The sequence below is a fragment of the Palaemon carinicauda genome, chromosome 3 (assembly GCF_036898095.1).
Source record: "Palaemon carinicauda isolate YSFRI2023 chromosome 3, ASM3689809v2, whole genome shotgun sequence".
NCBI lineage: Eukaryota > Metazoa > Arthropoda > Malacostraca > Decapoda > Palaemonidae > Palaemon > Palaemon carinicauda.
Genome location: NC_090727.1, coordinates 121,350,865 through 121,369,725, shown reverse-complemented (window position 1 = coordinate 121,369,725; position 18,861 = coordinate 121,350,865). Strand labels below are relative to the sequence as shown.

General features: G+C 37.7%; 2 protein-coding genes across 2 annotated transcripts; both read right to left on the bottom strand.

The window, feature by feature from the left end:
- Positions 1 to 258: 258 nt before the first annotated feature.
- On the bottom strand, positions 259 to 994 carry LOC137633823 (rhodopsin-like). Its single transcript, XM_068366067.1, has one exon. The coding sequence runs from the start codon at positions 992 to 994 to the stop codon at positions 368 to 370; it is 627 nt and encodes a 208-aa protein (XP_068222168.1). The 3' UTR covers positions 259 to 367.
- Positions 995 to 7,601: 6,607 nt separating this feature from the next.
- Positions 7,602 to 9,456, bottom strand: LOC137637830 (rhodopsin-like). The gene is made up of 2 exons (XM_068369942.1): positions 9,318 to 9,456; positions 7,602 to 8,757 (listed from the first exon to the last, which is right to left on the bottom strand). Exon 2 carries the CDS (start codon positions 8,755 to 8,757, stop codon positions 7,633 to 7,635), a length of 1,125 nt encoding a protein of 374 aa, XP_068226043.1. The 5' UTR covers positions 9,318 to 9,456; the 3' UTR covers positions 7,602 to 7,632.
- Between the last annotated feature and the right edge of the window lie 9,405 nt (positions 9,457 to 18,861).

Below are 18,861 nucleotides of genomic sequence, written 5' to 3'. Positions count from 1 at the left end.
ACTGCAATAACTGTTAGCAATATATATAGGGTACCGTAATACAAATTTTCATAATTTTCCATAAGGGTTTTAGTTCCAAAATTTTTATGAAAAATAGATGTGTTCATAAAAATAGATTACAGAATTTTGGGAGCTACCAAATTTTATCAGTAATAATCATTAACGCGTAATTTTTTCTAATTTAAATTAAAACAAACACATAAAAAGGTTAGACTGCATATGAAAAATGGATATAATAAAAGATTAAAAAATGCAAGGATTTATTTAGAAGGTTTTTATGAATAATGTCAGGTGTATACATCGATTCAAAGAAACATCCCAACTAGTTATCGATCATTTTTTTCCATAGCCATCAGTAAAATCCCATCTAACACTTCTCATTGGTTGAAGTTGTCTCAGCCACAGACGATTCATCGTCCTTTTCAGTAGCACAAGAAAGACAAGGCAGTTTCTTCTCCATTGCAGCTCGGTATTTGGGATGACTGATGGCATAAACAATAGGGTTGTACACAGCATTGGCCTTGGCGAAAACTGAACCCCAGATGGTGAAGAGAGGTGTAATGAAAGGCTTGTAGTACAAACCTACAAAATTGATAACAAAGTAAGGGCTCCATGCCATGAACCAAAGTGAAACAGTCATGAGGGCTACTTTGGCCAGTCGGCATTCGTTAGATGTCTTCTTGGCTTCTGGGTCATTTCTCAAAGACTTGACTCCCATCTTCTTGGCCTGTTCGCGCATCTGTTTCTCGTGATTGGCAACAGCCTTCAGGATGAATGTGTAGCAATAAACGATAATGAACAGAGGAAGAATAAAACAATCAAAACCATAGAAGTACAAGTAAAGATGGCCCCACAGATCATCAGAGAGGTAGTCTGTACCACAGGCAGTCATGTTACCTTCAGGAACATATCTATTGAATCCGAAAAATGGAAGCATGCACCAAAGTGAAGTGTGACCCCATTTTAACTTTGTACTATTCCTGTTACCGTCCATTCATTCAAAGGCTTCCCTATACCTGAACAATCTTTAACAAACTTGCGACCAAACTCAACCAAACCAAGAAAACTTCGCAACTCACGCACAGTCCGGGGACATGGAAATTCTCGCACCTTATTCACAAACTTGTCACTCTTCCTTATACCAGATTCACCCACTACATGCCCAAGAAATTCCACCTCCCTGGACAACCACGTACACTTCTCAAGCTTAATTTTCACACCAACTTCAATTAACCGCCTCAACACTGCCTCAAGCAACTGCATATGTTCCTCAACAGTCTCGCTCGCAATCAGAATATCATCTATAAAAACAGTCACCTTCTGTCGATCGAACCCAGCCAAAACAACATTCATCGCTCTTTGGAAGGCAGCAGGTGCATTAGCAAGACCAAAACTCAATCTTTTAAATTGAAAGTGACAATTTGTACTTGAAAATGCGGTAATGGGCCTGCTCCCCTCTGCCAGAGGCATCTGGTAATAGCCCCGCACCAAATCTAATTTAGTAAAAACTTTCATTCCATGCATCTTATAAACACAATCAGACACCACATTCATTGGAAAACGTTCTTTAACAGTCACTTCATTCACCTTCCTATAATCAATACACATGCGTAAACTTCCATCAGGCTTTCGTACAGGGACAATAGGGCTATTCCAGGCACTCTCACTCCTTTCTACTACACCCATACGCTCTAATTCCTGACACTGCTCCTCTGTCTCCTTGGCAATAGGCGGAGAAAAATGCCTGGGACGCTGATATATGGGGGTATCATCACTGAGAACTATTTTAAATTCTGGCAGGTCTGACCCCCCACAATCATCGTCACCGAGACTCATAACCCTCCGCTTATCCCATAACATCTTAAGCAATCGTTCCCTTTCGACCTCACTTATACTCTCATCTAACTTAATTCTTCCTTTCAACGTATTGTAATCCCAATCGTCATCGTTCTTTACCGTACCAGCCATTACCTGTCTCGCCTTAACATATCTTTCATCCTCTACATTGATCAGTGTATACATACATCCCATGCAATCGCCCTCACGTATACCACGTACTCTCTTTCTCCTAACAATCGGCAACAACCTTACATACACCTGGGGTTCCTGCATATTCATAACACCATCATATATATACGCACTCGTTTTCACCAAATTACCTGCTTCCATACCTTCCACTACATATTCATCCTTGTCACTATTTGAAATTCCCAGACTGCTCGGCCATGCAACTTTTACATTAATAACCTCACCTTTCTTACCCGATAACTTTACACTTTCCTTTGCTACCAACGGCACTCCCTTCCACACCTTCGTACTCACTCTGCCGTCGTCCTTTAAATAAAATTCCCCACAAATTTTACCTTTAACCGTTATTTCTATCATATTCACACTTGGATGTACAATCATACCACATTTTTTCAGAAATTTATACCCAAGCAGTACGTCATATTTCTCATTCGCTCCCTCGACTACGTAAAAATTATTATCCTCCATCATCAGCCCCCCAATCATAACATTTTCCCGTAACTTTCCTTACACAGGCATACGCAAATTACCAATACCTTTTACTTCACCCTTACATCCCTTAAATTCACAAACCTCTTTTACCTTATCATATGCATTCCTAAACATTAAATTGACACCACAACCAGTATCAATCAAACCAACCAACTCTACACCATTAAAAATCCTTTTCACACTCATGCAATCATGTGCTCTTTCTCCCATCACATCTTCATGCAATAAACCCTCACGAACATGCATCACATTCACTCCCCACACACACGAGGACTCACCCAGCTGAACCCTCTGATTAATTAGTTTCCCGAACATCCTGGCTGACTTGATCCCTTCTTCCTACAATCCTTAGCTACATGCCCATCTGCACCACATTCAGTACACATTCTAGCATAATGACCATCCTTACCACAATTACCGCAAATCACATTCATACGATTACTACGGCATCCACTCGCTATGTGCCCAGTCATACCACACCGATAACACTTAACCACTTTCTCTTTCTCTTTCTTACAGTCGCTAATACGATACCCTGTCTTGCCACACCCGAAACATGCTCCTAATGCCCATCTACACTCGTTCTTTTTATGTCCTACCTTCCCACACCTATAACACCTCTCTTCACGGATAGCGCTACCTAACCTACCTTGCTGCGCATTAGCACTTCTATCTCTCCAAACTTGATTTCCCTGTCTAAACCCGTCATTTCTCGGCATGGGTATTCCTACATTACTCACCCTAACACTTCTATCTACTACACTATCAGCTACCCTCATTGGCCCTTTCATAACAGCATCTCTAAAACTACCAAATTCTGGCACACTTTCCTCCATTCCAGTTCTTACACTCACAGATTTACTTTCTTTCATACATCTATCCAACTCGTAATCCTCAACTATCTCTAAAATATCATCCCAAGTCAATCTCTCTCTAGTCCACCTCATTTTCTCCTTCCGTTTCAAATTAATAAACTCACACACACTCTCTGGTACTGTACCCAAAAACTTCTTCATTAGTTCCTTATTTTCATTTATTCCTTCGTCCCCATACTTCTTCCTAGCCAATGTTTCTAACCGACATACATACATCGAGATTGCTTCACCCACCTTCATTCGTGCTTCATCAAAATCATTTTTTCGCTTATACCTAACACTACCTTTCATACGTTTTACCTGTTCAATTATCCTCTTCTTTACACTTTCATACTCAACCTCTCCTACACTCATTATCACCCCATACATCGTCAACAAATATCCTGACAAAAATTCTCCCAACTCCCTAGCCCAAACTCTCTTACTATCCCCATACTTAGCCTGACAAAACTTTTCATATTCCCTAGAGAAGTCATATACATCCCTCCCTACTGCTATGTTCATTAAAACTTTCACATCTAGGAACCTCTCTCATAAACACTGTCTTACAAACTTCCTCTACTTCATTCTCACTACTATCTTCACTGTCTACTCCCTTCTTGTTGCCTTCTTCTTCCTTTGAATACATTGAATCTAATTCTACACTCAAAGTCCTATCTTTAACTATTCCCTTCTTACCCTTTTTCTTCCTTACCACCTTCACCCATTCATGATCATCCTCACTCGCGCCGCGACCTTTCTTCTTTTCTTTCTTCACATTATCTTTACCTTTCTTCTCAGTCTTCCTATCACCCTTCGTTCCAATCTTACTATGTCTACGCCCTTTACTTTCAATATCACTATCACTACCTTCCCCACTATCACTTACCCTATCCTCTTCCACCATCAACCCGTTACCAGAAGCAGAAGCCACTCCTCCGACTGCACCTTCACCCATTACAGTTTTCATCATCCCCATTACTTGCTCTACCATTGCTTCCATTCGTTTCTCATTTTCTCGCATCCCCATCTCAACAACCTCTTCCACTCTCTCTACAGTTCCCTGAAGTTCCTTAAGTTTCCTTTGCATCTCCTCATTCTCACTACTTAACCTCGCATTCTCCACCAACAACCTCTCCTCTCGCTCATTAGAAAACCGCAATTCCTCCTTTAAAATATACAACTGTTCTTCCATTTCTTCCATTTCAATACCATTAATATCTTAAATCTAATTCCTAAACCTATTTTAATACCCTTGTTCAACAGTCCAGTTTCAATCCCACCTCCGACAGTCCCTGTTCGGGTGCCAAATTTATGTGGCGGTATGTAACAAAAACAAACCCCCACACCTTTGATCACTCTTCTTTCAAAATATCCCACAACACAAACTTTCCCCTTACTTTACTTTAAACTGGACTATTGCACGAAGGGAAAAACAAACAAAACATAACCTTAAAACTATATTCACCCCAACCAAAACAAAAATCACACATTAAACAAACTTAACACTAGACAGACATAAATAACACTTTTATATTTATATTATAGCGGTGTGTGTGGGTACACAGAACTCACCAATCACCAAAAACTTTACAACCCAACACCAACAGTCCCCACACAGTAACGGAAATCAATTAAACACTAAAATAAATCACTTAATACTAAAACAAACGAAAAAACCCTTAAATATTTAATATACATGTGTGGCCACCGTCGTCCATAGACTCTTCACACTGGCAACAGTCCTTAAGCCAATTGCCACAACTTCCTGGCAAACAATAACTGCAGTCAATTCGACTGTCCAATCACATTATCGTTGGTCATCATCATCATCATCATCATCATCATGTTATCATCATCAACAAGAACAAATCTATTTTCAGCCAGGTCGTCAACGATCAAAATTCTTTCTATATTCCAGCAGTCTAAATATAAATATCCGCAGTCTACTCCTAAGTTCATAGTACGGTCCAGGTCGTCATCATCAAGTTATTCATACATACAAGGCTAGGCAGGCAAGCAACACCTTCAAGGCCTAATTTTAACTCCAAAGAATGTTAAGTAGTCCAAAGGAGCCTAGAGGAGGAATTACGGCTCTGATATAAAGATAAAGCACTTCACAGCCGGCTGTTGAAGAACAAAACAAACAACCGACTCCTCATACAGTCAAATAGCAAATCCTTTCGCCCAAGTCATTCATTACCGCCCTAACCTAGCTAAAAAAGGTAAACAAACAACCTCAAATATACCGACAGTCTTTCCCACTACAAACAATCATTCGCTAACTACCACTTGTTCTTCGGCGCGCACCGCGGACACACAAACACACGCACACACAAACAAACACACACGCACACACAAACGCACACACATACTCTCTCCCGTGCGATCTTAGCAAAACTAAAGCAAATGAAATTCTCTCTCTCTCTCTCTCTCTCTCTCTCTCTCTCTCTCTCTCTCTCTCTCTCTCTCTCTCTCTGACAAAACTAAAACAAATAAACACTCTCTCTCTCTCTCTCTCTCTCTCTCTCTCTCTCTCTCTCTCTCTCTCTCTCTCTCGATTTGGCAAAACAAAAAAAATAAATCAAAATAAAATTAATCCTCCACAGCACGATGCACTAATTTTAGCTAGATCTCTATTAAGGGATTCAGCAACCCCAGATCTACATTCAGGAGATGGAATTGGTGGAAAGACTGTACCATCATCTGCATATGCAACAAGGTTGTTTTCTATGTCAAACCACATGTCATGTGTATATATCATCAAAAGTAATGGGCCAAGAACACTATCCTGAGGAACACCAGATATCACATTCCTGTACTCACTAAGGTGTCCATTAATAACAACTCTTTGCAATCTATTACTTGAAAATTCAATAATGATGCTAAGAAACGACCCACCTACTTCCAACTGTTTCAGTTTAAAAACAAGGGCCATATGATTAAAACGGTCAAAGGCAGCACTAAAATTAAGGCCAATCATACGAATTTCCTAACCACAATCAAGGGATTTCTGTACAGCATTGGAGATTGTAAGAAGGGTATCACATGCTCAAATGGCTTTACAGAAACCAAATTGCAAAATAGGGAACATATGATTACCTTATGCAAACCTATTAAGACGTTTTTCCAGAAGACGTTCAAAAACTTTAGATTAGATAATATGAGTGGTATGGAAATTGGGCGGTAATCAGTTGAGCATGGGCTACCACAAACCCATTTACATAGTGGAATAACATTACCCATTCTCCAACAAGTGCTAAAAGCTCATTTTCTTACTAACTTGCACAAAATAAGAGACTTTATAAAAAATAAAGGAAAATTGCCATTTGGCTCTACACCTCCATAAGCATCAAGGTCCATCAAGAGAGCTTTAATTTCAAGAGATTGAAAAGCTAAACTACTTACATCAGCCTTAGGAAAAAAAGAATGGGGAAGGTCAAGTTTCTAATTACTCTGTTTACTGTCAGCCAAAAGCGTTGCCTTTCCCTTTGTACAGTGAGTGACAGCTTAAGTAAAGAAGGAATTGTTCCTTCTACACCAAAGAGTGCAGATTTGTGGGTAGTCCACCACTTATGTTCCTGGGTTGTACCAGAAAGGGTTTCTTTTGTGGTTAAATTATATTTCTTTTCAGTTGAAGCATAAGTTCTTTGAGCAAAAGCTCTATGCTGAGTAAACTTATTCCAAGTCAAATCTGATCTGTTGCCCATCCAAAGAAGATAGGCTTCCTGCTTCATCAAATAAGCACATCAACAGCCATCACTGAACCAGCGTTTGCCCTTCACTCGGTATCTTAGCACACGAAAAGGGATTTGCCTATGTATTATGTTGACTAGATTCTCATTCAAAGTGACAACAGGATCCACACCTATACAATTGCAACCAATTCAAGCCAAAAGATCCCTCAAAATCCCATTCCAATCAGCTTGAGATTTCATATAAATCTTACATGAGAATGATACATCAGTAACAGGCTGCTCAGTCTTCACTACCAATGAAATCAAGGCATGATCATGATTATGGGGTATCTAAAACTATACAAGTAAAGAGACAGAATAGCTTAGGATAGATAAATACTGTATCTTTAGTCACTCATTTGTAATGCATGAATGATGCTCTGGTATAAAGAAAAATTTATAAAAGTGCAAAGGTTATGATACAAACTAAAATATTGAGGCTTCTTTATTCGACAAGATAATTCGATTATTGACAACATTTAAACTGGTTTTTTTTTTTACACACATTAATTTCCAATTGCTTAGCATTTCTCATTAGTTGAAGTAGTCTCAGCCACAGACGATTCATCGTCCCTTTCAGTAGCACAAGAAAGACAAGGCAGTTTCTTCTCCATTGCAGCTCGGTATTTGGGGTGACTGATGGCATAAACGATAGGGTTGTACACAGCATTGGCCTTGGCGAAAACCGAGCCCCAGATGGTGAAGAGAGGTGTAATGAAAGGCTTGTAGTGCATGCCTACAAAATTGATAACAAAGTAAGGGCTCCATGCCATGAACCAAAGTGAAACAGTCATGAGAGCTACTTTGGCCAGTCGGCATTCATTAGATGTCTTCTTGGCTTCTGGATCACTTCTCAAAGACTTGACTCCCATCTTCTTGGCCTGTTCGCGCATCTGTTTCTCGTGAGTAGCAACAGCCTTCAGGATGAATGTGTAGCAATAAACAATAATGAATAGAGGAAGAACAAAACAATCAAAACCATAGAAGTACAAGTAAAGATGTCCCCACAGATCATCAGAGAGGTAGTCTGTACCACAGGCAGTCATATTACCTTCAGGAACATACCTATTGAATCCGAAAAATGGAAGCATGCACCAAAGTGAAGTGTGGCCCCATATATACAGAATTCGTAGCAAAGCACCAGAGTTAGTTAATGGTTTTGCTGCAATACCCTTGACAATGACGTTGTAACGATCCAGAGTAATGAATACCATGGCCCAAATAGAGGCACAGCCACAGATTGAACCTACAAGAGCATAGATCTCACAAAAGAGACCACTGAAAGCCCACATCTGATAGTAACAGTTTACCAAAGTTGGAGGAACCATGAATGACATTATGATGAAATCGGAAGTGGCCAGACTTACGACAAACATGTTTGATGGAGTCCTAAGAGATTTGGTGTTCATGAAGACCCAGATAACAACAAAGTTACCACAGACTGCAAGAGTACCCATAACAACCATAAATACTCCTACTAAGTTGTACCACAGAGGGTTCATGGGAGGAAATTGATACCAATGATCGTGAATGTAACCGAGGAGCTCTTTGGGAACTCTGTCGACAACGGTGTAGTTACCGTATGGGTTCGTAGAGGGCAGGAGGTCATTGCCACCCATGTTGGATTGGTCGTCCCAGTAGCCCATCTGAGGAAAATAAAGAGAAGTAGCAAAATTATTATAATTTACTCCAGTAGTTAAAAACTGACGTTCAAAATATTTAGTTATTCCGTAAAAAAAATATTCGATATTAATTTTATAGCCGTAATTAAAACAAAACCATAAAACTTATACTTTTCATCAAAGTTATCTCATTTTGAATTATCATAAAAAAAACGAAATGATCTAAGATTACAATATGTTCAAATATATATAACAGATAAATTTGAACGTATTATGAAATAAATTATAGATTAATTAGTGTTTGCACTATGGAAATACGAAGGAATATCTCCCTATGATTTTCATCTAATTCTACTGTAACTAAACAAAAAAAAATAGTAGATTTGAAAGCCCTTTATAACTAATGGGTAACATTGGCGAATGCAACGTGGTGTAGCAAGTTACTGACAAAAATATACTAGAACTGAAAACATGTAAAACAGGACTATTGTGTGACTATAACAGATAAAATACATAATATAGAACTTTGCCATACAAATGAAAAATAGTATCTAAAACCCAGATTGGTTTTCTTTGACACCTACGTCGTCGAAGTCCTTCGAAGGGAGAGAAAATGCTCAGTAGCCGTCAGGAACAGTGCCCGGGATCCCGTTCCAGGTGCTACCTAAGCCGGAGTGCTACCGTTCACAGAAGATCGGCTTTATATAGCAGAGTTCCATGCTCCAGTGAATTCCCTAATGTATTCAAGGAAATGTAAAAACAGAGGCTCCACGTGTAATCAACCGGCAAAGTTAAGTAACTCCAACCCTCAATGAAACCTAATAAAGATGTATAGGGTTTCTTTGCTAAAGGTTGAAGAACACATACACTGTTAAAATCACAAAATTCATGGAATCTCTTATTACAAATTATTCGATGATAGGAATTTGTTTTAACTAACAGATAACACATCTTTCCGATATAAAATATATATCATAAGCCAGTTAAATGACAATACAAACAAAAAGTAATGTTCCAAATATGGTTAGGACTGAATATTAAATTGATAAAAAAAGTATAAAATGTAGATCTCTTACATGGATACATGTTTTCGCTGAGAGACTTTGCAGAGCCAAAAGATTATTTCTTACGAAGGCTGTAGGCCTATACGAAAATGATAACTGGAACTGAACTGATGAAGACAAAAAAATACATTTTCCAATGCTTCAAAACAGGGAGTCTTTTTTTTATTTCAACGTTGCCTGCTCTCTATCAAAATAGGAGTATCTTACTATCCATGATACATTCAGATTAATAAAAGCATGGGTCATATTTTTTATTTCATCATTCTTGGAAATCAAGCTGTTTATACCTACACAAAACAATAATAAACTTGCTAGTAAGTCCATATTATCATAACTTAATTCAAATCTCTTTGATGGTAATGTTATCAATTAACTTATATAAATAAAATCACAATATACACAACATGAACCTTCCAGTACACAGAAACATTATCTGGCGTTGAATATTTTTTTTATAAACATACTTAGGAGTTACTGCTGCACGGTGTTTGCCGGGAAAGTTTTCTTAAAAGTGATAATATACGAATAAATAGGTGATTCGATTCATTCTGTTATGTACTAAAGTTGGAACTTTTATATTGAAAAAGTAATATTGTAAATAAAGCTAAAATAAAATTCATATTTTTTCTATCAAGACATGAAATAAATAACATTAAAAATCTTAATTTCAAATTACCCAAAGTATCACCAATGTATTTACGTGGTGCTTCAAAGACCAAGAAATATTTCACTCCATATGAAACCTCTGAATTAATCCGTATATGTTCTAATTCTACAGCAGAAATTATTTTTAATCCGTTTGTTTCATTTTATCATAAATTGCTGCATCTATGAGGTTAAAAGACACATTTACATTTACTTTTTTTCTCCAGGAATCAAATTTATTGCACCTATACGAGATATGAGACTGATTACCTATCTACATATTTATATTAGGGTAAAAAAAAAAGAGGTATATATTGAACTTTGAAAAAAAAAAAAACTAGTTTAATAAAAGAAAAAATTTGAGACTTATTTCAATTGCTAAGATTCTAATTAAAAAACAATTGATTCTAATGTGAATTTAAAATATAACAGGTACTAACATCTTCCCTCCAAGAATTAAAGAGAAAGTGTGACTGGAATCATCAAGTTGATTCTCAAAAAGAAAACAATAACAATGATCTCCATGTCTCAGACATTCTACCAGCAAGTATCTCAGAGTCAGAGACACTAAGTAATATTCACAGTATGGATCGACAACACGTCATTAAAAAGAACGCTTTCAAATGATTCGCCAAGTTCTCATTCGGCAAATAGCTTTGGTCTACCTCTGAGGCATGTTGATATTCTCTTAAGGTGCTTTTGTACTTGTGGTCACCAATTATTATGTTGGATTTTAGGAAAATTGCTCTTGATTTGAGGATGAAAAACATGAAAAAGAATGGGGCAGTTTGGTGGGAAATACTACAGGGACTGATTACTTTCCCATTTCATCTATTGATTTTTAAAGGTTTTTTAAAGGTCACGCATGAATGGCAGAGGCAAGGGACAGTGACATAGGCCTATCAAGCAGGACACAAACCCCTAGAGACTGACCATATACACAAATGATCAGCGCCCAGGCCCCCTCTCCACCCATGCTAGGACCAAGGAGTGCCACGCAATGGCTGCTGAAGACTCAGCACATAGACCTATAGGCTCTCCCAAACGCCCAAACCTTAGCTCACAAGGATGGTGAGATTGCAGCAACCAAAGGAGCTAACGAGTTTGAGTGGGACTCGAACCCCCGTCTAGCGTTTACCGGTCAGGGACGTTATCAGCTACATTAACGAGTGATGTCACCCATCACAAACTAATTCAAGTTAACCATTTAACAATTCTCGGGTTGAAATAATAAAGCCATTGATGAGTATATTCAACAAAACTAGTTAAGATACCATCATTTCTAAATGCTAAACAAGTCTTTTAATAAACGTCTTTTCTATTATCTTACGTGCAAGGTGTCAGACCAATTGGGTGGAAATTGAATGTTAGATTGAAATTTTGTTTAATTTTTAAACCTAAAAGAGTAGTCGGCTCATAAGTACTATGACAGCCACTATAATGCCATATCTATTTCATAATGATAATGATAAGTAACTTAGTATTCCTATAAACTTTCTTTACTGAAGCAAATGGTATACTATCAATGTCTGGAGTAGTGTCCTTAGAAGTCTTTAAGATTGAATGAGATTTTGTTTTACTGAATGGAGAGTAAATTATTTATCTTTAATTTTCAATTTGAGAATTTATTTCTTTTTATCTCTGCCTGTTATGATATCAGTGAGGGTTTTTTATTTAATTTGTGAGGCACATTAAATCCAGACAGTCTAGTACAATATTGGGGGAATTAGAGGATAATGCAACAGAATATCACGGAAATTGCAATTAGAAATGTACTATTCCAATAATTTGGTTCAAAAGTTTAAAGTTGAAAAGTATCATCCTAAGAAGGATTTTGTACTTCGTTCTCTATTATTAAGAAACTGTTAAACATTTACTAGATACATGTAATACAATTCAAGTCTCCATACAGTATCTAACTATATTTTCAACACTACAAGACGTGCTGAGATACTATTTTTGTATTGTTTACACATTTACATAAAAACCACGAGTATTCACAGCAATTTTAGTATACAAATTCTCTATATATACTGAACACAATCTAAAAATTGAATGTTTTAAACTGTGACGGGCCGAGAGAAGGTTGTGACTCAAAGACAGGATGAAAGCAACTGAGTGCGTTTATTATAGAACACTCTCCTTTATATTCAAAAGGTCAAGGCTACAGGAAATTTCATGTTCAAAAATCGACACCGTTACCATTGAGAAAAACAGACATGTTTTTTCAGGTTCTTTTTAGTGCGAGGGGAGAGCAAAGATACAAGCACAAAATGAACTATGTACGATTGTGTGACACACGGTTGGTACATGGCTCCCCCTCTAAAAAGGACATACTATACATGTTAAATAGGGCGCCCTGAATCTGGAGTGGTAGTAGCAAAAACTGCGCTGATTAGCGGCAGTGAGTGGCTGTAGAAGTCGTTGGTTGGGGCGCGAGCGAGTGGTGGACGATGGGTGGCTTTGTTGCCGCTCCGGCTCGTCACGGGGTAGGCGAATGTGTCCTACGGCATTCATAGGCATGTGTGTCCTATGGCATTCATAGGCGTGTGTCCTACGGCATTCATAGGCGTGTGTGTCCTACGGCATTCATAGGCGTGTCCTACGGCATTCATAGGCCTATGGCATCCATAGGCGTGTGTGTCCTACGGCATTCAGATTAGCTTCGGTTGAAGTTGAATAAGTGTCCTCTTTGCAACGAGTGGAGGCGTTGATGGGGGTTTTGAAGGTCATGAAGTGGCTGTCCATAAGGGCGTTGGCTTTGGTCATCAAGTCCTTTATGGGTAAACTATCGACATCGGGTATGGGAGCGCGTACAGGTTTGGGTAAAGGGCTTACCCAAAGGGCACGAAGTAGGTTCACCTCACGAGGAGAGCCGTCTGCGGCAGGCTGTAGGCAAGTGATACTGGTCATTTTCCCGAGGGTGAGCGAAGCCCTTTGGTCCCCCAACAGTTGTTGAGAGAGCTGAAAAAGCGTTGCTATACGGGCGGCTGGCGACGGCGAGTACTGCTGCAGAAGGTATGCGTTGACGGCGTCATAGTAATGGTGAGAGGCGGGGGCGGGGGAGGCAGGAGGTGCGAGTCACTCCGGGGTCACTAATGTGACGGTGCCTAGAGAAGGTTGTGACTCAAAGACAGTATGAAAGCAACTGAGTGTGTTTATTATAGAACACTCTCCTTTATATACAAAAGCTCAAAGCAACAGGAAATTTCATGTTAAAATATCGACACCGTTACCATTGAGAAAAACAGACATGTTTTTTCAGGTTATTTTTAGTGCGAGGGGAGAGCGAAGATACAAGCACAAAATGAACTATGTACAATCGTGTGACACACGGTTGGTACAAAACCTTCATTACCTCTTGGTAATTGTAGAACCGTTTTCAAGATATATATATATATATATATATATATATATATATATATATATATATATATATATATACATATATATATATATATACACATATATATATATATATATATATATATATATTGACATTTTAAGAAAACAATATTTCTCATGAGTTTTACCTTTTCGTGTATTATTTATTGTGTATATTATTTCTGACTACATGCAACAAGGAAGTTGTAATAGCACTCTGCCAATTAATTTGATGTACACTTTAATGACCTCGTCATTCTTCTTAAATATACATATAAATGTATTGCTCTTTTCAATAGCTCTCCAAATATTGTCAACCAAAAATTCAACCTTGTCTAGAGTTGTTTTTGTGAGGTATCCTACCCAACTCCTGATATCCTTTTTTTCCATTGTCTGCCCAGCCTGGGGTATATCTCTATGTTACACGCTGACCTGGTGTCATAATGAAGGCCTATTAGTTACTTCAGAGAACAATCAACATAAAAAAGGCTGGTATGACAAGAAGCTACAGTGGATGCTAAGCCTCCAATATTTTTCAAGTTCTAGTGGCATTTTTTGCTCTGTGCGTAAATCAGATTAAAACTCATCCCAGTAGCAATTGCCTATTAAAATGACAGGGTGTTAAAATTAAGAAGACTGTATGTGCACTGGGAGGCTACTCTGCAAGTTGAAGAATTTGCTGCAAATTTGTTTGGGCATGATTTTCATATCGGCTGTTCCTGGCTGCAGATAGACAAGGTAGCATGGCATACACTTTATTCAAATGTCGGTTCTTATTCCCAGTTCTATCAGCTTAGATCAATTGGAGCAGTTATTCAATCATCTACATATATTGCAACCATAGACTTGACGTACCAAATCTTTGCATACTAGATTTTACTCTTTCCAAATTTTTATGCATTATATTAAGGCATCGATCAAAACAGGCCTCTCTTACAAACATGGTTATCTTTCCTGAGTTGATAATAAAGATTGGAATAATATATCTACGTCTCTATCTAATTCGCTACCTTCAGAATCACATATCTTATCAATTTCCACGTCAGGAGATGCTGATTCCTTAAGTAGTTCATGTGAATCTTGAAGATCTTCAGTAGAATTATTATTGCGTTCTTCAGAAGCTGCTGATGATATTTTCCTTTTAGCGTCACTAATTCGAACCTTAACCTTGACTATTCGTTGTTTTTTGGTAGTGTCATTGTGTGAAAACTACTGCTCGTTCCTCATTGGCTCGTTTGTTTTTAAACAGTCAGAACTGATTTAGTCTAGCTGACTCTTGGGCCTCTATGCATACGGCTGGATACATCTTGGTGCACTCACGCCAGTTGCTACGGTATTTTTCTAATAGTGGTGACCGTTGGATTAATAGCAGTCTTTGCATTTGTGTTTTGTAATTGTTATCAATTGTATGTATACAGAGACAACATCTTGCGATGAGGCTCATTTTGAATCAAATCTTGGAAAGATATTTGCATATCAGCGCAACAATGCAAACTCATGGAGTCATTTCCCCAGAAACTTTCCACATCACCTGCTGAGCTTCCCAGCTACAGACCAGTGCCCCAACAATCAAATTGATTTCTAGCATAATTACCCGAGTTCCATTTTGACCCTGTACTTTGTCTTATCTTTGAGGCGTGGATCAGGCACTTTGAAGACATTTTTATAACAGAATTCACATCAGAGTATGATTTATGGAAAGTTCGCACAGTGCCATGCAAACTAGGATCCATTGAACATGATAAATTTTACAACTTTATTCTTTCAAAGATGCCACAGAACTACACTTTCGAGGAAGTGGTTTGCATTCTCCAAGAAATTTTGGTGAGCATTCACCCTTGTACAACATCAGATACCAATGCTTAAAGTTCACCAAGTTAGAAGGAGATAACTTTGTCACTTACGTAGGCATTATGAACCGCAAATGTGAATGGTTCATGCTAGCCTCATTAACAAGTGATCCATTCAAATTTTTAATTTTGGTGTGTGGTATGTGTTCCTAAATCGACAACGACATTCGTACTTGCATACTAGTCAAGATTGAGCAAGATTCAAGTATTACATTCTAGCAAGTAACCACAGGCTGTCAACGTTTCCTTAATCTCAAACGTGACACCACTATGATTCAGGAAAACAATCAATCGGCACCTAATATTGTGAATGAAATCCATTAGGGCCATACAAAAAATACTTCTGGCTTAGGCTACATAATACAGTATATCATTGTTTTCAAATAATGTTCTATCATTGAAAAGAAGAAATTTCTTATAAAGACCATTTCAAATGGTATTGGATCACAATGTCACACTTCTTTTTTTAACTACCCAATTACCTGTAATTACTTAATTAACCACACAAAAAATTTATTACGTTGAGTTGTTTCAAGGAATACATTCAAATCTTATTTCTTAATTTTCTTTCGTAAAAGAAACGGGCTTCAGCATTCCAATCTTAATTTTGTTTTAGACAAGGGCTTACACAGAAATGGAGGTAATTTAAACGAACAAGGGAGGCAAAATGCTTATGCACGATGGATATGTATACGTAGTGGATAAGGAAAGAGACAATAAAATCTACTAGAAATGTGAGAAACGAGGACTTTGCACTGGAGGACTAATAAGCAATGGTGAAGTGATATCTATATCTTGAGGACATTGCCATCTGCAAGATTTGATGCAAAAAGAATTGATCATGATTAAACAAGACTTGAAAGCAAGCAAAAGCTAGAGAGAAAGCTGAAATTACTTCATCAATAGTGAGCAAATGAACCAAAAATATTTCTTTTGAGGTAGCTTGAGCTTTATCAAAAAAAATAAACACTTGCATGCACTGTAAAGAGAGTATGTTATTCTCCACATCGTGATGAAGATTTAACACTTACAACAAGAGGCGAAAATTTTTTATAGTACACCTGTGAAGAAGTTAATATTTATTCCACTGTAAGGAATCTGCAGATTCTTAAATAAAAAAGGTAGTTCTGTGACGGCATCTTCGATTCAGCTCCATTAGGAAAACTGTACATGGTACATGCCATTATAAAGGAAAACATGACTCTGCCCCTAATATATTGTGTTATAACTCGCAAAGATGAGAATACGTATGACATAATATTCCGCTGGCATTAAAGTCTTCACTTAACTCCAGTTTCTGTGTCGCTGGACTTCGAGCGTTCAGCTATTAATAGTGTGAAGAAGTTTTTCCCGGATGCTGACGTATAGGGAAGTTTTCTCCATTTTGGACACTACCTCTTGCGAAAGGTTCAGGGATTCTGTTTACATCTAAGGTATTCAAAAACTGGGAATCCAATGGTAATGAAAAAAATTCAAGCACTCCCATTTGTGCCATCATCGCTCGATGAAGAAATGGACAATACTTTAGATGGATTTTTACAGTATTTCGAGACGACATATGGTCATGCTATGAGAGAACATTAAATTGTATACCAAGAACAAACATGTTTGAAGGATGGCACAATGCTTTCAAGAAGAGGATGATGATAATACAACCAACGGAAGAAAATCTTCTTCGAAAACTCCATTCTGAACAAGTAAGTATGGAAATGGTTTTAGAGCAAACTTCCAAGGAAAAGCTGTTGAGAGAAGTAATAAGAAATATGCTGTAGTAAATGTCAGGCTAAAAAACATTGTTAAAGGCTATAACATTGAAAATGTATTGGAATATTTGCAAGCAATAGCTCACAATTTGTAGCAATGCATTGTTATTCCCTATTGTAATTTTTAATCATGTTTCACATTTTTAGAATTTGTATTAAATATTCTTTAATTAAGTTGGTTCATAGATATCTTTTAAATGCATCCACTTTTGGTTTTTAACATATATTTTGAATAAATTTGTTTTTTCCCATGCTGTTGGTCATTTTTTTTATCAATTAATTCCTCGGTGAATGAAAAAAAAAAAACTTTTGAAAACCCAATAACTATATCAATGAAATTTGCCCTGGAAAGCTGTACATTTAGACGCCGACAATTTGTCTGTCGACATTCAGTCCATTATGTGTCAACATTACGTCCGTCGACATTTTGGTTGTCAACATTTAGTCTTTCGACATTTTGCCTTTCGACATTTGGTCTGCCCACCTTTCGAATGACTCAAGATAAATACTTTAAATTTGTGAGATTGCTTTGTTGATTGTTCCATATCAATATCATCATCATCATCATCTCTTCCCACGACTACTGATGTAAAGGCTCTCAGTTAGATTTCGCCAGTCATCTCTAGCTTGAGCTTTTAGATCAATACTTCTCCATTCGTCATTTCCTGCTTCACGCTTCATAGTCCTCCACCATGTAGGTCTGGGTCCTCCAACTCTTCTAGTGCCTTGAGGAGCCTAGTTGAAAGTCTGGTGAATTCTCTCTTGGGGAGAGCAAAGAGCATGCCCAGACCATCTCCATCTGCCCCTCACCAAGATCTCATCCACATATGGCACTCAAGTAATCTTACTTATAGTTTCATTTCTAATCCTCTCCAGCCATTTAACTCCCAATATTCTTCTAAGGGCCTTGTTCTCAAATCTACAAAATCTGTTGGATATTGTTTCAATATCATACCACGACTCATGTCCTTACAGTAACACTTATCTCACTAAACTGATATATAGCCTGATTTTTGTGTCTATTATGAGGCGATTTGTTTTCCAAATTTTATTTAACCTGGCCATTGTCTGATTTGCTTTTTTCAGTCTTTCATTAAACTCCAATTCTAAAGACCCTGTATTAGAGATCATAGTTCATAAATATTTAAATGATTCCTTACTCCTTCCAATGATATTTCATCTTCCATTGCACATTCCGTTCTCATCATCTCTTTCTTTGTTTTATTTATCTTGAGCCAAACCTCCTGTGATATTTCATGCATTCTGGTGAGCAAGCATTGCAAGTCATGTGGTGTTCTGCTAATAAGGATAGCGTCATCAGTATACTCTAGGTCAGCTAACTTCCTATTACTAATCCAGTCCAATCTTTCTCCACCATCTTCAGCTGTTCTATGCATTACAAAATCCATGAGGAGGATAAAC

Bases quoted from the DNA above. Each gene is read 5' to 3' on its own strand.
- LOC137633823 (XM_068366067.1), bottom strand. From the start codon at position 994: ATGGACGGTAACAGGAATAGTACAAAGTTAAAATGGGGTCACACTTCA.
- LOC137637830 (XM_068369942.1), bottom strand. From the start codon at position 8,757: ATGGGCTACTGGGACGACCAATCCAACATGGGTGGCAATGACCTCCTG.